The sequence below is a fragment of the Ctenopharyngodon idella genome, chromosome 1, assembly GCF_019924925.1.
Source record: "Ctenopharyngodon idella isolate HZGC_01 chromosome 1, HZGC01, whole genome shotgun sequence".
NCBI classification, from domain to species: Eukaryota; Metazoa; Chordata; class Actinopteri; order Cypriniformes; family Xenocyprididae; genus Ctenopharyngodon; species Ctenopharyngodon idella.
The window spans coordinates 43,896,006-43,921,892 of NC_067220.1; the positions used below are offsets into that span (position 1 = coordinate 43,896,006).

Sequence of the window (25,887 nt, forward strand, 5' to 3'; positions counted from 1 at the left end):
GATGTTGATATAGCCTATGCCTTTCTCCATTGACGTTCTAAGTTGTTCAAAGCATTCTTGTATACTGGTTTTTAGAAGACAGCGCATGCATAATTCATTACGGCCCATTAAGATAATGAAAAAAAATATTTAAAGTACACTCTTAGAAAGGATGTGTTAAAACTGACTCAAACTGTGTTAAATTCTTACACATCAATGGGTGAGTTTAGGGATGACGCTTGTTGTGTTAATTCTGACACATTCATTGAGTCAATGATTTTAACACAATGTGTCAGGAAGGTTAACCAGAGGTGTAGTCAAGACCAGACCCTCCAAGACCAAGACCAAGATTACTCAAGAGGGAAGTTAATGAGATAATTAAGTCATTAATCAAGCACTAGTGATGTGCTATTTCTGAACATGAAGATCAAATTTGCAATGATCTCTTTGTCAAGTCCAGTCAAAAAAAAAGAAAAAAAAAAAGAAAAAAAGTCTCACACATCAATGCTTGTGTTTTGGGACAACATTTGTGTTAATTTTGACACATTCTTTGTGTGATGGTTTTAACACAGTAAATGTGTTAGGAAGGTGATCTGATGTTAACAAGCAGAATCACCAAAGAAAATCACAATTTTTAAGTTACCATCATGGAGATCAGCGTTTCCTTTAGTTGAGCTCTTGACCCTTGACTTTTTAAAATAAAATTTTGTTTGGGCTGTTGTAACTGAGTTATAACAACCAGACAAACAAAGGGAAAAAATGATCAGCTGTTGTTGGTTATGATTTAAAAAAAAAAAAAAATCTTTCTTTTAGGCACACACAGACATCAAGAATCAGCCTGTGAATCTCAACAGTGGTGAGAATAATAAAGCATGTTGCAGTGCATTCTGGGAGCCACCAATCAAAATTCATCCATGGCTCCCATCATGCATTGCTGCATGAATAAATTATGAGCTGAATTGTCCTAGTGATTTCCTTTATTCTCATATTTTATTTTGTTCTGTTTATGTGACTTTTTAGTAGCTTGTTTTCTAATGTTCAGAGTTGATCTGTTTATCAGAATATGTTGCTTGTCACCGTTGTTGAGATTCATACGCTGATTCTTGATGTCTGTGTGTGCCTAAAACAAAGTTGTTGTTTTTTTTTGTTTTTTTTTTAAAATCAGAACAACTTTTGAGAAATACTTCAGATTATATTGAAAAAGCTGATCTTCTGCTGTAGAATCACAGTGCTGCTGTAATCAATAATGTAAATCTAACTCAGAGATTGGGCTCTAAATGAGTTCAGTGATCAAATAATGATTATGTGAAAACATAACCAACACCACCTGATCATCTTTTCTCTTTGCTTATCTGACTGTTATGACTTAATTACAGCAGCCAAACAAAATCTAATATTAAAAAGTCAAGGGTCAAGAGCTCAACTAAAGCAAACCCTGATCTCCATGATGGTGACTTAAACATTGTGATTTTCTCCTTTGGTGATTCTGCTTATTGACAGCAGGTGCTCATCGTTAATGTTCAATAGTCACACAATTAATGAATTATCTTGACTGAATGGACTTGTTTTGGTCTTGGAAGGTCTGGTCTCGATCACACCTCTGGTCTTGAATGGTCTTGGTTTTGGAGGTCTGGTCTTCACCTCTGAAATTAACACAAAGATGTGTAAATGTGTAATATTAACACATTACAGGTGTTCTTGGCTGCACAGATTGTGTTGATCCTGTGAACAAATACACAGGTTGTGTTCATTTTAAAAATACACATATGTGTAAAACAATTGAATTCTTCCAACACATTTTTATGCAATATTGACAACATGTGTTACACATAATATGTGTCATTTTTTTACACATTTCTTTTTAGAGTGTACAAACATGTTTTCATGCATGTGTGCAATTTTGGAAATATACCACAAGAAAATCAAATCAAACCCAGATTAGGTGTTCTTGCATACTAGGTAATTGGGGTCAAATGAAACAAATATAATCCAAGTACACAAACAACATTTCTTGCAAACAAATACCCCACATGGACTGCCATCTGGTTGTGTGGCTGTCATATCCAGCCTGGAAACCCGTTTTTTTTTTTTTTTTTTTTTTAATGAAACACCGTTTTGAAAAAGGGAAAAGGGGGGCTTGAGCCCCTGCCTCTTTAATTGTGAAAGTGAAAGTACCCTTTTCGGTTCGACGCGATTTCGCCCCTGCCCCCGCGGAGGTCTGTGCGTCTCATTTCGCAGGCTGCGCCCTCCGGAGGTCGCGTTTGAAGGCTGCATACGTCATCGAGGCGGTCTCATTTAAGAAAAGTAACTGTGAGATTGCAAAATAATAAAGAAACCTCTCGAGGAATAAGGCAAGGCACTTTTCTTATGCGACCTCCGGAGGAAGCAGCCACAGCCAGGATGGACGTGAAGCTGCTGTGTCTGACTGTTGTTCTCCTCTCCTCACCCCTCCTCACACTGTGTGACCCGCTGTGAGTATTAAACACACCGTTTGTTCATAGAGTTACTACCCAGCAAACACATTTACGTTGTGGCAACGTCTGTGGCACGTTGCATTTCTACTATGGCAACGTCGCGGTCTACGTGCCCACAACATTGTGACAACGTAGTAAGACGACACAGGGCTGTAGCAACGTTATTACGCAACATTGAGCAACTGCGACACGACGTTCTGACAACTTATTTAGATTATAAATATTTCCCATCCTGCGTGTTATATTTCGTGGTTAATTTTTAATCACTCGATATTAGATCACTATATACTTTTTTTATATATATATATTGTTTATACTTACTATTATTTACGGGCACTAAATTAATCAATTATAACCAACACCTGCAAATGTACACTTTGAAGAGTAAAAATGACACAAGGTTACATAATTCAACTTTATTAAAACTGCATATGATATTCTAATTATCCCTCAAAAGGTATGCATTTATAAAAGCATGTAATATATGTGACAGCATATATATATATATATATATATATATATATATATATATAGTTTAATAAATAAAAAAACAAACAGCAAAGGCAGTTCAGAACATTTATTGAACAAAATTGGGCTCTGTACAGGGCTGACAGGTGAGCATAGTCGAAGGACAGGTGAAAAGACCAGAATGAGTCCAGGAAATATCAACAAATCCAGGAGAGATGCAAGCGCAGAAACCTTAAAGCATGAACCTTAAAGCCAGAGCAGATTGGAGCTTGACATGACAGACCGGGACTGACCAGAGTGGCTAGTGAGCAGACAGAAGAAATTAGTCTTCTCAAAAGGTCCTGTGCGCGTGATCTCAAAATGGAAAAATTCGGATTATTTTTTCATAAAAGGCTCTTTTTTTCTTACCTTAAAATTGATGAGCCATAACCTTGTCCTTCACTCTTGTCATCCATGTTTAGTGTGTTGCAGAAATCTAAAAGAATTATTTTGTGTTAATAACATAATTTTACATCTAATGGTTATACTCTACTAGCTGTCAAAGCCAGATGTTAAATGACTAGTAGATGGCTTACAAATTACGACTTTGTAAAATTGTACACCGTTGTATAGCGTTCTTAAAAAATGTTAACCAGTTAGTTAACCAATATTATCTAATGTTTCATTAGATAACATTGGTTAACTAAATTAGTTAAAATAAAGCAACAATGAGCAATACTTCTGCAACATTTTTATGTTAATGTTAAGTTCAACATTTACAAATTCATATTTAAAATCAATTGGTGTACTTATTAACATGAGTTAACGCACTGTGAACAAATAAGAAAAAACAACGAACAGACATATTATTTACTTACATTTGTAAAGATGAATAATAAAAACTGTATCAAATGTATTGCTCATTGTTTATGTTACTTCTACATAAACTAATGTTAACAAATGAGACTTTAAAGCGTTAGTGCACTCAAAAATGAAATTTCTGTCATTAATACTCACCCTCATGTCATTCCACACCCGTAAGACCTTCATTTGTCTTTGGAACACAAATGAAGATATTTTTGATGAAATCCGAGGGTATCTGATCCACACATCCACACGAATGCAGCAACATCATTGCATCTTTTGAGGTCCAGAAAGGTAGTTGAAAACATGGTTCAACCTTAATGTTATGAAGCGACGAGAACACTTTCTGTGCACAAAAACAAAACAAAAATAAAACAAAATCTGCTGCATTATTTTCGTTGCAGAGCTTCAGTGTTTACGTCCATATGCGGGCTCATTATTGGCAGGCTTCTGCGTCAGCATCACACACATGCATCGTGCTGCTCATGTGACCAGAGCCGGCCAATACTGAGCCCGCGTTCGGATGTAAACATGGAAGCGCTGAATGTAAACAACGTAGCAGAATGACGGGACAGACAAATTTGTAGAATAAAGTTATTTTAGTTTTGTTATTCTCGTCACTTCATAACATTAAGGTTGAACCACTGTAGTCATGTTGACTATTTTAACCATGTTTAACTACCTTTCCTGACGTCAAAAGATCCAATGACGTCGCTGCCTATGTGTGGATCAGATACCCTCGGATTTCATCAAAAGTTTCTTAATTTGTGTGATTTTGTGAAACGAAGATCTTATGGGTGTGGAATGACATGAGGGTGAGTAATTAATGACATAATTTTCATTTTTGGGTGAACTAACCCTTTAAAGTGTTACCAAAAGAAAGATTACCTTAAAGGAGAAATTACTTAAATGTTGCTGTGGCATCACTGAATGTGTGTATAGTTGCTCCATAGTCCTCCCTAGCATCTCTGGATCAATGACATACAGTATTAGTAAATTACAACCATTTTTGATATATAGTGTATTGTGTAAATCTGTTTATCTATTTATGCTTACCAAAAAATCCAGTTCTTGGCAAGTTGTCAAGACCTTTCCATGTCCGTGATGGCTCGGGTAACAACACTTTCACGCAGTACTTACCTTATCTAATGCATCCATGCATCAGGAATTACAGCTACACTGATCTGAGGTGAATCTCACAAGTGAAAACATTCTGAAAGTGTTACTTACTTTTTTATTGTTACTTAATCTTTAATTGTATTAAATTTAACAGATTCATTAATAGACCCATTCGATTGTTTACAAGAAAATATTTGAAATAGTGTAAGCTTACCTTCATTGCTAGTTTTTATATAACACCCACCTGGAGGGTAAAACGAGGCCAAATTCAATATATACCTTATTGATGATGCATACTATATATACAGGGGGGCAAGCAGATGAGTCTAGAACATATATGCAACATACAGTTTGTCTTTAGGCATTGCATTTATGTTCTAGGCTCATCTGCTTGCCCAGTTAGTGTGTGGCGTTCATATTCTGGGCTCATCTGCTCGTCTGTATATAGTATGAATCATAAATAAGCTGTATAAAGAATTTTATCTTTTAATCTCACTGTTTTATTACTTTAAGGTACTTAAAGTGAATACTCTACTGTTTAGTGATTGAAATACTGCAGCAGGTGCTGTATATGAACGTGCATTTTACTCACATATTTTGTTTACCTTTTTTTGAGACGCGATGTAATATTTGTTGTTTGAAACAGACGGAAAATTGTCAGGCCTGTCCTGCAGTTCTATGGGTGTTTTGCCCTCCAGTTGCCTGACTGAAAGCTATGAGTAAGAAAATAGTCTGTTGAGTAAAGAAATAAAAGAAAATCAATATAAGAATATTGCTTGATTTCAACCCTAGCAAAGATTTACATGCATAACATACACTACCGTTCACAAGTTTGGGTCTGTAAGATTTTTTTTTATGTTTTTGAAGGAATTCACTTACTTTCCAAGGGTACATTCATTGTATTTGATCAAAAATACAATATAAACAGTAATATTTAAATTATTACAATTTAAAATAACTAGTATTACAATTTGTAATTTATTTCTGTGATCAAAGCTGAATTTACAGCATCATTACTCCAGTCTTCAGTGTCACATGATCCTTCAGAAATCATTCTAATATGATGATTTGCTGCTCAAGAAACATTTCTAATTATTATCACTGTTGAAAACAGTTGTGCTGCTGCATATTTACATGGATTACATACAGTGGTATACCAAAGTTTGGGAACCCCTTGCAGAATCTGTGAAAATGTGAATAATTTTAACAAAATAAGAGAGATCATACAAAATGCATGTTATTTTTTATTAGTAAGATATTTTACATAAAAGATATGTACATATAGTCCACAAGACAAAAAAATAGCTGAATTTATTAAAATGGCCCTGTTCAAAAGTTTGTGAACAATTGATTCTTAATACTGTGTGTCAATGGATGATCTACAACTGTTTTTTTGTTTTGTGATGGTTGTTCATGAGTCTCTTGTTTGTTCTGAGCAGGTAAACTGAGCTCTGTTCTTCAGAAAAATCCTCCAGGTCCTGCAGATTCTTCAGTTTTCCAGCATTTTTTGCATATTTGAACGCTTTTTAGCAGTGTCTGAATGATTTTGAGATCTGTCTTTTCACACTGAGGACAACTGAGGGACTCAAACACAGCTATTAAAAAAGGTTCAAACATTCACTGATGCTCCAGAAGGAAACGCTGTGCATTAAGAGTCAGGGGGTGAAGATCTTATTTAGGGATAAAATAAAAGCAATACTCACATATTCTTCCTTGCTCGATGAAGAGACGGTTCAAAGGTCATGGAAATTTAAAATCCGCGCTCCAGAGGAATCGGAGCAGTGACGAGTACACGTCGTCCAGTGGAAGTCCAGACACCCAAGCGCAACCTTGAGCAATGGAACTGAGCGGTGGTCAGATGTCAACATTGTGACAATGCTGTAACAACCTTCACAACGCAACGTAGTTATAGCAACCTTTTGACCACGTTGTTAAAACGTTGTTAGAAGGTTGGCTACGTTGTGCAAACGTTCTGTGTTTGTTGGGTAATAGATCTGTTAAGATTTCAAACGATCTGATTTGATCTCCTCAGATATGTTCTGTCAGCTCCTAATTTGCTGCGAGTGGGTTCCTCAGAGAACGTGTTTGTGGAGGCTCAGGATTACACCGGAGGAGCTTTTGATGTAAAGATTACAGTGAAGAACCACCCAAGGAAAGACAAGGAGATACTGTCTAAAACAGTGACACTGACGGCAGACAACAATTACCAGATCCTTACAGATATAAAGGTGAGAGATCCATAACACATGTATGTCTCATTCTCATTATTCTGTTATCAGTTATCATTCAGATTGACTGATTATCTGTTATTCAGATCCCTGATGATCAGAACTTCTTCTCTGATGATCCTCTGGAGAAGCAGTATGTGTATCTACAAGCTCAATTTCCAACCAAAACTCTGGAGAAAGTGGTCCTGGTCTCATTCCAGTCTGGATATATATTTGTACAGACAGACAAGCCCATCTACACGCCTGGTAGCGCAGGTAAGATTAAGTGCTAAAACATGGAAATATATAACACACAATGTGAATTTTAAACAACATGTTATCAGCATGACATAATCCTGTTTATTATTAAACTGCTGTCAGTGCTGCATGTATCAGGGTTTGAATCTGAGGGAAAAACATCAGAACTCATATAGCAGTTTTTGCTTTGATTTCTTTTGCAGTTCAGTACAGGATTTTCTCTCTGACGCCCAACCTGAAACCACTCAGTCAGTCTGGAGTCACGGTGGAGATCATGGTACACACTTATAATAGAGCACACTATTACTTGTATATGTGGTTTACGGGGACTCTCTATAGGCGTAATGGTTTTTATACTGTACAAACTGTATTTTCTATCCCCCTACACTACCCCTACCCCATCACAGGAAACTGTCTGCAAATTTCAAAAAAACACCGTTTAGTATGTTTTTAAGCCATTTGGTTTACAAGGACACATGAAGTGTCCTCATAAACCATGTTTACGTTGTAATATCCATGTCATTATACACATTTGTGTCCTCATAAACCATGTATACACACATTTATGACATTCCAGCTGTAATGAGCATCATTGCACTGACAATGTCAGCAAACACAGTGTTAATGCTGATTTCTGTGATTCTTAAGAATCCACAAGGCATCACGGTTTCATCAGAGAAGACAGATCCAGTGAAAGGGATGAAGTCCGGAAAATACAGCATTCCTGAGATTGCCAGGTGTGTGAAACACTATGATGACTGAACCTGCTCAACCTGAGTGAACTGGATTTAATGATTCATGATAATAACTCTTGAGTTTATCTACACACAACACAGCTAATACTCATAGATGTGGCCTGTGTTATAAGATTGATTTAATGTTTGTATGATGCTTATTTATAATTTGTTTAAATGTTTTGAAATGTTTTTGTTTCAGTCCTGGGATGTGGAAGGTGGTCACTCGGTACACAAACACTCCTCAGAAGACGTTTACCACAGACTTTGAGGTCAAAGAATATGGTAAGATGTGTGTCAACAAACTGTATGTAGTGTAAATGCGATAAAAACTAAAAAAGAATGTATTTATTTATTTGTGTGTCTTTTCTCTGTCTTGATTTATAGTGCCTCCAACATTTGAAGTTAAATTAAAACCAAGTAAGTCATTCTTCTATGTGGATGATCGGAGTCTGGCAGTCGACATTGAAGCCAAGTAAGACAACGTATGTTCTGCTTCACTGTATTGTAAATGAATGTGTGAACACACTGATTTAAAACAGATTTGTATGTAAACTACAAAATAATGTACAGTGAGCAACCAAAACTTTTCATGAGTGTTTGAGATAGTATAATAGTATAACTTCCAAAGTAACAAAGACATTTATCTTAGTCTCAAAAGGTATATTTTTTAAATTGTTGTTATTCTCTATTTTACTGGTAGTATAAATATTGTTTCAGTTGAGTCAGTCCCTTCTCAATCGATCTGCACTACAAAATACAGGGCTCCAGACTGTGCCTAAAACGGTCGCATTTGCGACTAAAAATATTAATTTGCGAGTGATATTTTTGCGACCTTAAAAATTCACTTGTTATGACTGTAAAATGTGCATGTTATTTGTGTGTTCCGTGACCAATAGCCTATCACATCATTTGCTGTGATGACGTAATTAAATGAGATGCTGTCATGGAGTCACATTGGGGTCCCAATTTCTACGGGGCCTTAAAAATAAAGATTCCAAAAGAAAAGTTTATTAAGAATGAGAATCTAGAAGGATATTAAGATATATTAGATAGTAACAGGCATGACAACTTTAGAATTTTTTTTTTTTTTATGGCACTCAGGTATGTTCTATGCAATTCAGGTGATAGAAAAAAATGAGATACATTTCTAGTTTTAACATTATTTGTTCTTCAGATATTCCTCTTTAAAAGAAAAAAAGTATCAGCTCTATACAAAGTGACCCACATTTGGTTTTTGACCACTGAAAATGTGTACAATTTACTCATGGAGCTGCATTAAGATCTCCATATCTCTGGGTTTGAGCCATCGAGGGTCTTTAAAATGAAGATACCAAAAGGAAAGTTTGTTAAGAACCAGAATCTAAAAGGATATTAAGATATCTTTAACAGTTCTTGAGTTACAGGCATGCAAACCTAAGGCAAAAAACACAAGAAGACGCTTTTTACCATTTTTGAACTGTCACTGTTGGCATATAATGAAACAAAGATTGCGAAAGTCAAGAGATTTTACTAATAAATTTTACTAATCTACCAATCTCTGTGTAAAAATAAAATAATAATGCTGCCATCTTTTTAAAGTCATTTTTACACCCATTTAAACTGGCTCCAAATCTCAGGTGAAAATGGTCATTTTGACCCCCCTCTACAAAATAGAGAATTACTCAGTAAATATACATCTGTGACATTTAATATTTTGGCTTTCATCACTATTTATGTTTGTCTTTCTACAGAAAAAAATATTAACAAAATCAAAAATTTGAGCCAGGGACCTTGTTGATTTGACACGGAATGATCCAGTAGCGTTTTAAAAGATTAATTAAACATTAAACAGATTAAGTTAAATAATAATTGTTCTTCTACATTTGTCTTTAGGAAAGCCATCAGATGACCAAGTCCAGACTACAAAAAGGGTTTAAACAAATTTTTCCATGCTTGTTCAATGAACCATAAACAATTATTGCACATGAACCTGTGGAACAGTCCTTAAGACACTAACAGTTTACTTGTGGTAACTTGGGATACTAAAGAGAGCTTTCCACTGATTCTGAAAAACACCAGAAGAAATATGCCCAGGGTTCCTGATCACCTGTGTGAACATGCCATCAACGACTATAGATATAGAAAGATGGTAGTGCAATCACAGTGAACGTTCACAATGTTATGCGCAAATGAAAGAACACAGACGCAGCAGCTCATTTTCTATAATGACCAATACTCTACCAAGGGCAGCTCAAATTGCACAGAATAAATACATATGCAATAATATCAGCCACAAAAATAACTTTTTGTCCATGCCTTTTCATCACTAATGTTTCACTGTCTTTAATAAATCCTGATAGTAGTTTATTAACTGCACTTGTGCCTCCACAAGCTGTATCTTGCCCATAATACATGCATGTTACATGTTACTGCATGTTACATGTGCAAACAGTATTACTATTGAACTTAGCGCTTTAAGAAGGTATACAAAGTGCTAGAGTCTAGTGCTAGTGCACTTGAGAATGAACCTTATTCAGGGCTCAAAGCTAAGGATTTTTTCTGCTGGCCCGGTCGGCCAGTGGTTTTTACTTCCCCAGCCAAAATTTTCACTGACCCCACAATGATGTGTGAATTGATGAATGTTTATATGTGAATAAATGCCTAAACTCAATTCAAGCGATCAAGTCTTTCTATGAACTTTTTGAAGCGTCAGCATTTCAGTTGCAAAGACAGAATTTCATCAAAAAAATCTCCATTTGTGTTCTGAAGATGAACAAAAGTCTTACGGGTTTGGAATGACATGAGGGTGAGTAATTAATGACAGAAATTTTCATTTTTGGGTGAACTAACCCTTTAATCTGACAACAAAAGAAAAATGGGGGAAAATATCACTCATTGCTCTTGACTAATAACTTTTGTGGTATTTTTAATTTGCCCCTCTTTGACTTTGAAAACCTTTGGGTTGCACCAGAAAGAGTAAATTCTGTCTGTCAGAACAGGAAAAAAGCTCCTTAATAGTTCAAAAATAGTCCAAAAAATGAAAATTACACACTCTCATGTCATTCAAAACCTGTTTGACTTTCGAAAAAGAGGTAATTAGACAAACGTTCAAGATGCTTTTTTTATGTAATGAAAGTAGATGTGGATCAGGGGCAGTCGTCGTCACTATTCACTTTTTACAGCAGAAATTGTATGTGCTTTTATAGGTACCTGTTTGGAAAGAAGGTAGAAGGAAATGCATTTGTGATGTTTGGTGTGATGGACGGTGAGAAGAAAACAAGTATTCCTGCATCTCTTCAAAAAGTTCAGGTGAGAGAAATAAAGTTTGCAAGTTGGGATCAATCTAATTTCTCTTCACCTAGATGATGACGTAAATAAAACATTAAAAAGCTTTTTACTGCGTCTTGCAGACTGATGGTGTGTTTCTCATATATGAATAGATAATGAAAGGAGAAGGTACTGCAGAACTGACCAGGGAGATGATCACTAAGACCTTTCCAAACATTAACCAGCTGGTTGGACAATCAATCTATGTTTCAGTCAGTCTTTTAACAGAAAGTGGTAAGAATCAACAGATACTGTACATCTGTATGTTTACATGCATGCGTATTATAAATGAGAGGCTAATCGTATCTCTCTCTCTCTCTCTCTCTGTGTTTCAGGCAGTGAAATGGTGGAAGCAGAAAGGAGAGGCATTCAGATTGTGACGTCACCGTACACCATCCACTTCAAAAAAACACCACAATTCTTCAAACCTGGAATGCCCTTCACTATCTCGGTATAAAGCATTGTCTAGCAAGTAGGGGTGTGTATATATACATGTATATACATTGTTTTGTTTTTTTTTGGTCCCAATAACAGGTGTATGTAACAAATCCTGACCAGACACCTGCTGAATATGTTAAAGTCGAGGTCAATCCTGGAGGGATCAGAAGTCAAACAAGAGCCAATGGTATTGGCAAGTTTACTGTCAACACTCCAGGAGGATCTTCTACACTGGAGATCACTGTAAGACCTGCAAACTCAACTAATATTCAGTCAGGTTCACTGGTGATCTATTGGAAAATAGATCAGTTAACAGATGTTGGACAGGCAGTGGAGTATATTGTACACAGCACATTAGAAAACAATAAATGTATTCTTCCCAGGCAAACACCAAAGATCCACAATTAAGAGATGAACAGCAGGCAGTGAAGAAGATGACGGCTCAGGCTTATGTTCCCAAAGGCGGCTCCAACAACTACCTGCATTGTCGCATTGATACTGCAGAGCTTCAGATCGGTGATCAAATACAAGTCAATCTGAACACTGGACAAAGTCCAGGAGTTAAAGATCAAGATTATACATATATGGTAAAGATTATGGTTATTTGTTATTCATTTATACCACCAATGCATCAATTACATCAGTATTTATTTTCTACAACAGCTTGTGTTTGAAGCCGAACAAAGTGTTGAAGTCTTTTTTACTTCTCTCATTTTCAGATCTTGAGTAAAGGTCAGATCGTTCATGCAGACAGGTTTAAGAGGAGAGGACAATCTCTAGTGACTCTGTCTCTACCTGTAACTAAAGACATGGTGCCGTCCTTCCGCTTCGTGGCTTATTACCATGTGGGCTCGTCTGAGGTGGTGTCTGATTCAGTCTGGGTTGATGTGAAGGACACGTGCATGGGAACGGTGGGTCAACTATCACAAGAAATGGCTGATGTGCCAATCAACTAAGTCTGTTTTAATGATACATCATCTCTCGTTTTAATGACAGCTCAAGCTTCAGGTGAAGAACAAGATGAATACCTATGGCACAGGAGATATGGTCAAGCTTCAGATAACTGGAGATCCTGGAGCTAGAGTTGGTCTGGTGGTGGTTGACAAGGCTGTGCATGGACTGAATCAGAACAGACTCACTCAGATGAAGGTGAAGGACCGTCTTCAGACGTCAGATGTTTCTGGCATAAAACGTACATTACTGGTGTCTTTTTTGCTTCTCCAGATCTGGGACATCATAGAGAAGCATGACACCGGCTGTACAGCAGGAAGTGGAAGGGACAGTATGGGGGTTTTCAGTGATGCAGGTCTGATGTTTGAGTCTAGCACTGCAGGAGGAACCAACACCAGAACAAGTATTTGTCTATATTTGTAATTTTTTTTCAGTTTTAATTTGGTATGATCGGCGCTGGAATAGCACTGCACCAAGTTGAACTGTAGTGAATTCCCCCCTCACACATTAGAGTATGATATGCTGATTTCTTTCTAATGAAATTTCCTCTAGCGTTGGAGTGTCCCTTCCTTTCAAAAAGAAGACGGAGATCACTGGGTGAGAAACTGCACTTATGATTCAACCCTTTCAAAGATTAAACATGTTTTTAGAGCTCTGCTTTAAGATATGTTGTTTATCTATCATTGTGGCTTGAATGGACCCTGTATTGAAATAAAGTAAACATAATCTTGAGGATCATCAGAATATGCTGGTAATGATCCAGCTATGACATCTACAGAGCCTCTAAAGGGACATGGTGGTGGAAAAAAAGTGAAATGGGAAGAAAAATAATAAATCAATGCTTTTGTGTTCTGTTGCAAATGTTTTTCTTCCCCCGATAAACTTTCAGAAAATGAATAATTGGTAATAGGGTTCTAGGACCATCGGGACTTGGACTCCTAATACATTTTTACTTGACTTGATTATTTTGTCCTTGTGCTCTATTAGGTGTATTGTCACATTTTTATCTGTTACAACAGGTGATGATGACGACAAATATTATATACATTCTGATGATATTGTGTCACATACTCAGTTCCCTGAGAGTTGGCTCTGGGACGAGATTGATCTATGTGAGAATTGGTGAGTAGGAGACCTATAAAGTAAGTACGTGTAAGTATAGGGGAACAATATGTAAAGTCTTGGGAATAAAGGGGTAACAACCAGGAAAATAACAAATTATTTATACTGTAAGTATTTTAGAACTAAGGGGTACTTATACTATTATAATAGATAACAATCTTACGTTTGGGAGCAATTTAGCAAGAAAATGCACCGATTAAGTTGTTTCAAGGCAAGTAGAAAGAACTATTGCTATCTATCTAAAAACTATCTTTTTTAATACATGGGGAAATATGCTTTTGTTTCATGTAGTTACAGGGTAAGTATGACATTGCGGGCCGTAAATTAAAGTGGTGCTTGTTACACTCTTGTTTCATGTAGTTACAGGGTAAGTAATAAAAAAAAATGCAAACAATCTGATATCACTCGGAAACCTTTATTTGAAAAACAACTTAACTAAAAACAGGTCTACAACACTTATTATTTATTTATTCATTTTTAAAAATCAACTTTTCATTTCAAATTCTAAGATCCTGACAGAAAGTAACACGTTTTATCCGTTTTTTGGTTGTTGTTGTTGTTGTTTCTCTTGCTTGGCTTCCTCCTCCTCTTGTTTCTCAACTGATGAATCTTAAGAAGAAATCCCATTAAAAGAAAATAAAGTACACCCAGAAATTTTCTCATGGTTAAGGCTATTCATCTTTTCACTTCCGACCAACTGTCACCAGTGCCTGCATGAGAGTCGACTTTGCGTTCGACGAAGCATATTGTAATGAGGAACGTGAAGCTTTCATGACGTTCTCGCGGGAGATTCATGTGAAACTCGCGGGAGAACTGCCGTCTGTTATTCTGTCTTGTTTGTTTCTCATTATCATTATCTCTTATTCTGTGTATTTTGTTGTGAGCATTAATAAAAAAAATAAATAATAAAAAAAAACTGACAGCATGAGACATCCGCGTGACTTTTCGCGTGAGTTTCTCAGGCTTACGTCACGCTTCAAGTTACGTCAAGCATGAACTTTGATGAAGTTACCTTGTAACTACATGAAACAAGAGTGTAACAAGCACCACTTTAATTTACGGCCCACAATGTCATACTTACCCTGTAACTACATGAAACAATATTTCCCCATGTATTAAAAAAGATTGCAATACTTCTTTCTACTTGCCTTGCAACAACTTAATCAGTGCACTTTTTCGCTAAATTGCTCCCAAATGTAAGATTATTGTCTTTCATAATAGTATAAGTACCCCTTAGTTCTAAAATACTTACAGTATAAATAATTTGTTATTTTCCTGGTTGTTACCTCTTTATTCCCAAGACTTTACATATTGTTCCCCTATACTTACACGTACTTACTTTATAGGTACACTATAATTATCAAAAGTTACGCTGTAAATTCGTTGTAATTACGCAGTACTTTCTGGGCTGTAATCTAAAGCGTTACCCAGTTATTCTTGTATTTTCCTCATATTCCAGTCCAGCACCAGTCAGAGATAAAGTGCTCTACCTGAAAGACTCTATTACTACATGGCAGATCTTGGCTGTCAGCCTGTCACCAACACTTGGTAAGATGAAGCTGCAAACGCAGGATACATGGACTGAAAAACATCATTATCATTATGATCATCCTGGTGCTGCTGATTTAAACATTCTGTGTGTCTGTGTTTCTCCTCAAAGGCATCTGTGTGGCAGAACCTGAGGAGATAGTCGTTTTTAAACACCTTTTCATTGACCTCAAGATGCCTTATTCAGCTGTGCGCGGTGAACAACTGGAAATCAAGGCCATTATTCACAACTACACACCAAAGAAGCAGAAGGTAGATCCGATTTGATATTAAAAATACAGTCAGATTTATGGTATATATTAAAACCATGTTCATCATAGTAACTATTTCTGCTGAAGTCAAATCATAGAAATATCAGAAATATCCTGTCATCACACATTTCATATTCAGTTCAAATGGATTTACTTTGGAGGAGGTTTCCTCTAGATATTGAAGTGATTTGTGTCTCACTCTCCTGTTTTCTCCAGGTGCGAGTGGAGTTTATGGAGGCACCAGATGTTTGCAGCTCCGCCAGTAAGAAAGGCAAACACAGAACAACAGTAAATGTTGACAAAGACTCCAGCATAGCAGTTTCATATGTGATTATTCCCATGACACTGGGAAATCACATGATTGAGGTGAAAGCTGCAACAAATGATTCTGTCCACACTGATGGAGTGAGAAAGAACCTGAAGGTGGTGGTACGTCTGATGAGACTTCTGTCACTTTTCATTTGATTTGATCATTCGTTGATATAATAATCAAAAGATGTTTGTCATAATTTGAATAGATGATCTCTCTCTCTCTCTCTCTCTCTCTCTCTCTCTCTCTCTCTCTCTCTCTCTTTCAGTCTGAAGGTGTACTGGTTCCATTACATACCCAAAACGTGGAGCTCAATCCCGTTAAGAATGGTTAGATTTACTGTGAACCACAAATTAACACTATTGTTTTATACTTTCATTATACAGCATTACACACATTGTACTTCCACACTGTTAGACCTTGCCAGGCTTTTTTACAGTAAAATACTGGAAACACTGTTGCTAGTAATTTACTGTTGATTGTAGAGTTATTTACTGTAATCTACAGTATGTTACTGTAAAGATACACACACTAAATTAAAACTTGTGTTAACCCATTTCATTTGCAGAAACCGACTGCCTCAAATTGTCCGACTTCCGTTTAAATTTACAAACTAATATTTATTATATACTAATAATGTGAGCATATTATTACTATGAACTTATTTCATTAGAGTTCAATAAAAAATACTTTAAATAAAGAGATTTTCACTACGTCAGTAACTAGACAGTCACCATCTGTTAAATAAAACAACATATCATCAATGTTTCTTGATCTCCTGAACTTAAGCACAGGCTCTACTCTTCAGCACAATGGCGACCCACAAAACTCAATTTTACAGTAAACTACAGGCAACAGTGTTGCCAGTATATAACTTTTTTTTTTTTTTTTAACTTACAGTTTGTTACTGTTAAAATACATTTTGTGGGTGTGTCTTTTTATCTTACACCTTTAACCCTTTCAACCCCACAAGAACATCCTCAAGTGTCCACACTACAGAGTAAAAGTAACATTGATGCTGTGTTGCAGTGAGATAATTAAGTTAATATGTAAGTGATGATTGAGCATAAATGATGAACACCTGCTGTTAACAAGCAGAATCACTGAAAAGAGGAACAAGAACGGAAAAATTACGAGCAGAAACACAAGAACTACAGCTGTCTTTGAGCAATTACACATTATTACACTTATTACTGACCAGTTTAACTTTATTTCTACAGAAGGTCTTATTGAGAATTAACAGAAGTTTAGATGTTGATGTTTTATCGAAAATGTTTGGTTTGATGTCACCATTGATGAGATCAGTGTTTGCTTTAGTTGAGCTCTTGACCCTTGACTTTTTAGTCATCAGTTTTTGTTCTTTTCTCTGGCTGCTTAAACTGTTTTTGCAAGCCACTTTGTTTTGGCAGAAAAAAAAATCATTGAGTGCTGATAGTTATGTGTTGATGAAGACATAACTGTCACATTGTCTCTTGATTCACTGAATACATACTGTGTTTTATCCATTGTTACATTATTAACAGACTAAAATTTTACGTTATCACCACTGTAAAACTACAGCAAGAGCTCCAACAACAATCAGCTAAAAAGAGTTTATTTTTAAACACTATGCACAAAAAACAGCTGTAGTATTATTTAGACACACAGATATCAAACATCAGCACATCAACCTCAACAATGGTGGCAATAAAAAAGGACCATTCAGCTGCATAATTTATTCATACTGCAGTGCATGCTGGGAGTTTTGTATTATGCTGGCACCCAGAATGCATTGCGGCTTTAAACTTTTGAATGTCACCATTGTTAAGATTCATGTCCTGATTGTTGATGTCTCTGCTGTCTAAGTTATGCAGGAGCTCACAATATTTTATGCACTATATGACTTCAATATTCTTCTAAATAACTGAAACATTGCAGGTTCTTAAGCTGTTGAATCACATAGTATTACAGAAAGAGATCAGTGAATTAAATATGTCCGAGATGATTACAGGATCATCACAACAGACAAAAAACCTGTGTTTTATAAACACTCAGTTACAGCAGCCAGAGAAAGCTAATGTTAAAGAATCAAGAGCCCAACTAAAGCAAACACTGATCACCACAATGGTGACAGCAAACTTCAATAAATATTTATTTTTAATAAAACAAGAACTTCTGTACATGTATGAAAGAAATAATGTCAAACTGGTTTGTAAACTGGTTTCACACTCAGTGTGGCTGAAGTCAGTTGTAGTTCTCGTGTTTCTGCTCGTCTCTTCTCTTTTTTCTGTTCTTGTTTCTCTGTCCTTCAGTGACTCTGATTATCAGGAGTTCATCAGTGTCTGAATTTACCCTCTTCTTTTCATTCACTCTGTCAAGTGGACTATATTAGTGAACTAATGTAGGGAATAGTGAATGAGGATATAGGGTGTGATTTGGAACACAGCCTCGGAGTGTCGACTTTGAGCGATGTTAACTCACAGTATATTCCTGTAGGCTACTTTCTCGAAAATGACAAATATTACCCAGAATGCATTGCATCTACAGTATATTTCTGTTTTAATGGAAAATGGTTTGTTACTGTCAGAATTTGGCCGTTTTTTTACAGCAAGGTCTAACAGTGCAGCCAATTATGAAAAAAAAAAACTTCTATGACAATTGTTTGTCGGTGTGTCCTTTTATCTTACACCTTTAAACCTAGGATTATTCAGATAGGGTAAGGTTAGTCAAATCTAGCCTAATCCATAAAGTACTCACCCGCCAGCAAGTTGAAGTTGTTGTTTTTTGAGGCTCAGTTTGTAGTTTTAAGTGTCTCACGGAAGGCAGTTGTATTGTAATTAATAAAATAAGTATTTTTATTGTTACAAAGCAGTTATTGCCAAATAAATGAAAAACTTAAAATCAGCTTAAGCGAAAAATCTCAATAATCTAGCCTTTAATCAGCAATATTGGAGATGCAGTTAAGCGCTCCTCGTTAGAGTGTCAGGTGTCCTTCACGCTTAATGCAGGCAGCATCTGAGGAAGCCTTTCACTCTTCAGACTTTTATACTACTTTTTGGGAAATTCCAACTTCATATTATTCATTAATTGATCAATGCCCTGTATGCAAGCAAATAAGAACATTGAAACAGGTAAATAGCAATATCAATCTTAATATCCAAAACATATCATTATAGTTCCAGCCAATCAAGATATCAGGATGAACTCCTACTCTTTTCTTGTTGCTCCTACTCTTACTCACCAAAAGTGTACAAAATCTGATCTCATCACATGACTCATGACTCTTCCGTCATCTTCCTGTTCTTCATCCCAAATGAAACAGGGGAAAAACCTATAGTTATTAAAGCTGAAATACCACCTGATCAGGTTCCAGACACACCTGTGAATACCTACATCACAATTACTGGTAAGGAAAAATACATTTTTAAGAATATGTAGTGATTATTTCTTTAAAGTTGTATGCATGGTTTGCCTAATGAGAGATGAAGACTTTATCTACAATCATATGATGACATCCATCTGTTCCTATACTCCTCCAAGAGTTTTTGTAGTACTTGTATGAAGATTGTACCGCAGTACTTAATGTTTAATTAAAATGTTTTTAATTAATATTTTGTTAACAGAACCTGTAACAATACAAAAATGTCATTTACAGTTTTAGCTGTCAACTTAAAGAATTTGAAACTGTCCAGACACAAAACCAAATAGTGTTGCATACAAAATATTCTTTCATAACAAAGATAATAAAGACTGAATTCTCAGCCTGCGTTCCCTCTGTTATTCCTCCAGGTGAAGGGATCTCTCAGACAGTCGAGCAGGCCATCAGTGGAGACTTCATGGGTCGCCTTATTGTCCAGCCCAGTGGTGATGGAGAGCAGAACATGATCCATATGACTCTACCTCTCATTGCCACTCATTATCTGGACAGCACCAATCAGTGGGAGGCTGTTGGCATGGAGCGCCGTAGTGAAGCCATTAACCATATCAACACAGGTCAGCAGGATACAACAGAAATAAAGAAGCTGAAATAAAATCAAAAAGCACTCTCAAGCTCTCCTTACAGAAAGAAAATATATTTCCCTATATATGAATGATCAACATATTAAATATACATGTATATTTTAAAATATACATAATAATATATTGTGTAAATATATTACAGTATATTGAATAATACATAAGGAATTGCTGCTTTTCATATATTTAGTAATATATCAATGTATGTAATTTTATATTCAATAATACACTTCATAATATAGATCATGCAGTATAAACATAAATATATATATAGAGAGAGAAATATATAATGTAATATATTTCTTATATTTTACAATTGATAACATTATAAATGTTTCATATTTTTAAGCTAGCTAACAAAAGCACACCTGCATGTACTGAAGTGCTTTGCAAGGAGACTATCACTGTGCTGAAGAGAACAAAGCCATTATTTTTAAATAAAGTAATTATAGTCTTAATTGCATTCGGCCAGTCATCAACCTAACCACAGGCTCTACTAAACACAATGGTCACAATGGTGACCCCAAAAACTCACACACACCAGAAATTCTTTTAAATTCCAAAATAATAGAACATTAAACACTAACAGATCTCCCCCTATATTAATATTGAGCAAAACACATGAAATAACATTTAATTTAAACATTTACTCTCATTTAACTGAAACAAAGCATGCTGGGAACTAGAAATCTGCTGTCACTCATTCCGTGAATTTGTATGTTTGAACATACATTCACATTCATATGGGAACATGTATGTGCAATATATATGTACACAATAAAGGATAAAACTTTATGAATATTACATGTAATGCTATTTTCTTTTTCATTTATAAATATTTTACATGTATCAATATATAGCCATACATAGTCAATGCATATACTGCAGTATATTGAAAAATATAAGCACTTGTTTCTCATATATGGAAATGTATTATGTAATATATTGCATTATATTTTGCAGTATATTACCATATATATTTGTTCTGTAAGGGTCTCCTGAAAACATTTGATCAAAAGTAGAAAATTTAGATAATAAACAAATAAATATTATTTCTTTATCTTTTTTATGTTAAGGTTATCAGCGGCAGCTGATCTGTCGTAAACCAGATGGATCCTACGCTGCCAGGCTAGACAGGCCAAGCAGCACATGGTAAAGTCATTTTTTTGTTTCTTTTGTTTCATGCCTGATTTTTCTTGTCTTACATATTTCATTTATTACTGTTTTTAATAGAAAAAAATATTTATAACTTATTTATTTGATATCCTTCTGTTTGTCTGTTAAAGGCTGACCGCATATGTGGCTAAAGTCTTCGCCATGGCCATTGAATACATAGATCTACAGGAGAATGTGATCTGCAGCGCCCTCAAGTGGCTGATTCTCAACAAACAACTGTCAGATGGCTACTTTAAAGAGGATTCAGCTGTACTTCATGGAGAGATGGTGGTAAGTTGAATGCAGCCTGTTTGTGTTCAGAAAAGAATGATGCGCAGAGCAGATGAAATGATCCAGAACCAGAGATTTATTTCTCTGTGGTTGCTAGTAGTTATGCATAAAATAATAACTATAGTCAACTAAAGTAACACTTCACAGCCATGATAAAATGTTATATTATAGCAGTTTAACCAGCATCCTAAAGATATTTTTAGCTTTAAAGTCAAAGGCAATTAAAAACTTTAGACAGCAGAATAAAAAATATTAGACATCCCTTTCTTTTCTTTTTTCTTTCTTTCTTTTTTTTTATTAAAGATTTTTCATGAGGGGATGTGATCCTACTTATTTTTCAACATTTCTGGTTCTCCTAGAAGCAAAATTCACACCAGATTTTCTGAGACCAGCAATGTTCATTATTTTACATCAGTGTGCAAATTGTTATTAAATGATTAAAACACACATAATCTGATTGTTTTTGTAGTCTGTTTATTTGTGCTTTATTCCAGGGTGACGTACGAGGCAAAGATGCCGAAGCCTCTCTGACGGCCTTTGTTGTGATTGCCATGCAAGAGGGCAGAGAGATCTGTGCTGGAACAGTTCATGTAAGTGAATTTGTTTCACCTCCATTTGCGGCTCGTGGATTTTAAAATAGAGCAGGCAGAGTAATTGTAGCGTTCTGGGGATCTTCTCCCGAGGATTTTTTTTATTTTTTATTAACTGCTTTAAAATGTCTTTTTGGATCATTTGTAGACATAAAATGTAAAAAACGAAAATGACACATGCAGCAAGATATTATAGTATTATCAGTATACTGATATTACAGTTCTATCTGGTTCTCGAATCTGATTGGCTGAGAGGTCTTTCCAGGCATATTCTTCCAGTATTGCACGGTAACTGTTTCACCGTTTGAATCACTCCACTGTCAGCATTCTCACAGCAAGTGTCATGGCGGACAAGCAAACCCACCATATTTTATTGATACTTCTCTTATTTTGTAATGGAATGTTGTTTTAAGAGTTTTTTAGGTGAGAATATAGTTGTTTAGACCTCAAATACGATCGTAAGATTTGGCTTAATGGCTATATTAATTTTCATAACTTTATATTTACGTTGAAATTAAATCCTGTACTAACTAGAGCGCTGCTTTTGTACGTTTGACTGAACTGCTTGCTTGTGTTTATTTCCTATTTTACTTCTTATACTGTTATTATAGCTATTGTTGTTAATTTAAATATTATTGTTCAATAAATAATATTTTATATAAATAACATGCCGTATTTGTTTGGCATTAAGAAAGAGTCCGTTAATGATTTCAACTTCAGTGAAAGTTACAATAATATGCTATTAGATGGCGGCAAAGACTGTCTTTTATATTGAAATGGACTGAAACAAGGAAGTTGTTTTTACTTTAAACAACATCTTACGAGACGCAACTGACACATGCATTGACTAGCGCTGTCATGGGAGTGATGACAACCTGATGTTAAAAGGACAAAGTCAAAGATCGCTTTCCTCAGCGGACATTCAAACTGATTTTGTGATTATGAATAATGAAGAATATCAGCTAGATGCAGGTAATACACTCGCTCAGGCGATCTCTCTCTCATAATACTCTACATATTACAATGAGTTTCAATGAAGCGACTCAGCGTTCCTTCGTCACTAGTTCTAAAGTGACATTTTAGAATTAGCAACAGAGGCTTGGGCTCAACTGATAAACTGTCAACTTGAGATTTGAATCCATGGCGGAAGGAAGTAGTTCCTCACAAAAGAGGGTTTTTAAAGACACTCCGATGTTGTTTCTTATTTATTTACGCATTTATGCCATCGAACTGTTGTATAAATGCAATATCACACAAGTAGCCGTGCAATATGGCTGTATATCAGCATGCTTTGATTACCTACGGCACTCGCCCTGTGGCCTCAGCCGTGCTGATATACAGCTATATCGCATGGCTACTCGTGTGATATTGCTCATACTCATGTGATATTGCTTATATATACACTGTTAGACCTTGCCAGGCTTTTTTACACTAAAATACTGGTAACACTGTTTCCAGTTATTTGCTGTTGATTGTAGAGTTATTTACTGTAATCTACAGTATGTTACTGCAAAGATACCACACACTACATTAAAACTTGCGACTGCCTTAAATTGTCTGACTGCTATTTAAATTTATAAACTAATATTTATATTCTAATAGTGTGAGCATATTATCACTATGAACTTATTTCATTAGACTTCACTAAAAACATTTTAAATATAGAGATTTTCACTGCATCAGCAACTAGACAGTCACCATCTGTTAAATAAAACAACATGCAACATATCATCAATGTTTCTTGATCTTCTCCTGAACTTAAGCACAGGCTCTACTCTTCAGCACAATGGTGACCCACAAAACTCAATTAGTGAACTAATGTAGGGAATAGTGAATGAGGATATAGGGTGTGATTTGGAACACAGCCTCTGAGTGTCGACTTTGAGCGATGTTAACTCACAGTATATTTCTGTAGGCTACTTTCTCAAAAATGACAAATATTACCCAGAATGCATTGTTTTCTACAGTATAGTTCTGTTTTAATGGAAAATTGTTTGATACTGTCAGAATTTGGTCGTATTTTTACAGCAAGGTTTAACAGTGTAGTCAAACCAAAAATTATTCAGACAGTAGATCTAATTTTTTATATTTTTTTGTGAGGATAGCAAAATAAAGTAAACTGTGACATATTATACCCAAAAATTCTTCATACAGTGGACTACCAGTAAAAGTGATAAAAATTTGGGACCAAAAATTATTCAGACACTTTGACCTGACCATGTTTTGCTTAAGTGTTATCTGACATAATTAAGATTAATTCTGAGATCTTGTCATATTTTATTACCATTTTTTAAACTATTTTGAATAAACTGTAATAATTAATGAAATGTTCAAGGTGTCTGAATAAATTTTGGTTTGACTGTGTGTGTATATATATATATATATATATATATATAAATAATATAAATAATATATATAAATATTTTTATATATATAATATATATATATATATATATATATATATATAAATAATTTTGTCCTTTTAAATGTCCGTGCTGTTCTGTGTCATTTTACAGGCACCAAAAATCAGTAGTTGGTAATAAAAACAATTCTCAAATTAAGCAAATGCTTTATTTTGGAAATAAGACCTGCAATGGCTTGGTATTTGGGCTCGACTCATAAATGGACTGAATTTATATTTATTTATTTTAAATAAACTTTATTAAGTCCATAAAGTGACTCCATAATAAAGTGACTTTTATAATAGTCAGTCAAGTCATCTTCATTTATATAGCGCTTTTCACAATACATATTGTTTCAAAGCAGCTTCATAGTGACAATAGGAACATTATTATCGAGCTAAAGTTGGTTTTTGGTTGAATCACTTCCATTGCAAAAATTGTTAATTATTACTTTAGGGGCCACTTAAATGACACCTTTCCTACTGAAAACCGAATACCTTTAATGCATTCTTGCCATTCATTTACATGTTTAATCTATAGGTTTGTGTGTTTGAGTGTGTAGGTGTGCAGAAGCTTGGTCTTTTTAAAAAAGTGATATTTGCCAAATTACTTGACTGGTCCACATAATACAGAAAAATTAGTTGTGTCCGCGGATCTATGCGAACTGGAATAATTTTGATAACGTTTTTTCTATACATATGGAAAGGAAAGGGAAATGGGCCTTTGCAGGGGATAGATTAGTTGAAACGTCATGGCTGCGTTATCATCATGTCTAGATGCAGATGGACAATGCAACACTTGGAAGCAACAAGACACAAGGGCCTCTGTCAAAGGTGATTTAGTTAAAGTTGCTGGACATAACAAATTTTTGGTTGCTAATATTACTTTGGTCAAAAATAGTGGATACCAAAGGGGTTAAAGTATTCAAATTCAGGTTCTTCTTCACAGCAGTGAGTGAGTCTGTGGCCATAGAGTCAAGGCATACGAAATGTATATCTATGACTTCATTACTATCTAAAACCTTTTTTTTTCTGACATTCGACTATATCATTTATGGACCCTTATGACAAAGGTAATCTAAAGAATTGTGACTGGTGAAATCATACAGGTAACAACATAAATTTACCTTTAACAGTTAGTCAATTATGGTGTACTGTATGTTGTATGTAGATGTAAGAACATTTAACCTCTCACACACACTTTTATAGAGTCTGCATGAAAGTATCAGGAAGGCTGTTGACTTCTTAGAAGGTCGACTTCCACAACTGACCAATCCTTACGCTGTTGCGATGACGTCCTACGCCCTGGCCAATTCTGAAAAACTCAATAAAGACATCTTGATGAAACATTCCACCCAAGGAGAAGGTCAGTGACAAGTCATCAAAAAGTGTTGTGCTTTATACAAGATGGAACAATTCTAACCCAAACCCAAGTGTAAATAA

At 35.4% G+C, this 25,887-nt stretch overlaps 1 protein-coding gene across 6 annotated transcripts in view; it reads left to right on the plus strand.

The window, feature by feature from the left end:
• The window catches only part of LOC127512656 (complement C3), a 60,858-nt gene that overhangs the window by 29,189 nt on the left and 5,782 nt on the right, over positions 1-25,887 (plus strand). The window contains exons 1-27 of one of the 6 annotated variants that reach the window (XM_051893818.1): positions 2,103-2,450; positions 6,916-7,111; positions 7,198-7,366; positions 7,552-7,625; positions 7,997-8,085; positions 8,285-8,367; positions 8,470-8,557; positions 11,271-11,373; positions 11,505-11,625; positions 11,727-11,842; positions 11,926-12,072; positions 12,213-12,416; positions 12,549-12,740; positions 12,826-12,978; positions 13,054-13,183; positions 13,333-13,377; positions 13,800-13,902; positions 15,362-15,450; positions 15,563-15,702; positions 15,918-16,130; positions 16,280-16,340; positions 19,313-19,396; positions 19,780-19,983; positions 21,084-21,159; positions 21,294-21,453; positions 21,948-22,043; positions 25,654-25,810. In XM_051893818.1, coding sequence (XP_051749778.1) covers positions 2,347-2,450; positions 6,916-7,111; positions 7,198-7,366; positions 7,552-7,625; positions 7,997-8,085; positions 8,285-8,367; positions 8,470-8,557; positions 11,271-11,373; positions 11,505-11,625; positions 11,727-11,842; positions 11,926-12,072; positions 12,213-12,416; positions 12,549-12,740; positions 12,826-12,978; positions 13,054-13,183; positions 13,333-13,377; positions 13,800-13,902; positions 15,362-15,450; positions 15,563-15,702; positions 15,918-16,130; positions 16,280-16,340; positions 19,313-19,396; positions 19,780-19,983; positions 21,084-21,159; positions 21,294-21,453; positions 21,948-22,043; positions 25,654-25,810 — 3,397 coding nt within the window. In that variant the 5' untranslated portion in view covers positions 2,103-2,346. Of the gene's footprint in view, positions 1-2,102; positions 2,451-6,915; positions 7,112-7,197; positions 7,367-7,551; positions 7,626-7,996; positions 8,086-8,284; positions 8,368-8,469; positions 8,558-11,270; positions 11,374-11,504; positions 11,626-11,726; positions 11,843-11,925; positions 12,073-12,212; positions 12,417-12,548; positions 12,741-12,825; positions 12,979-13,053; positions 13,184-13,332; positions 13,378-13,799; positions 13,903-15,361; positions 15,451-15,562; positions 15,703-15,917; positions 16,131-16,279; positions 16,341-19,312; positions 19,397-19,779; positions 19,984-21,083; positions 21,160-21,293; positions 21,454-21,947; positions 22,044-25,653; positions 25,811-25,887 lie in introns of those variants that run through there. The other 5 variants (XM_051893899.1, XR_007930276.1, XR_007930278.1 and 2 more) reach the window with 5 other exon arrangements.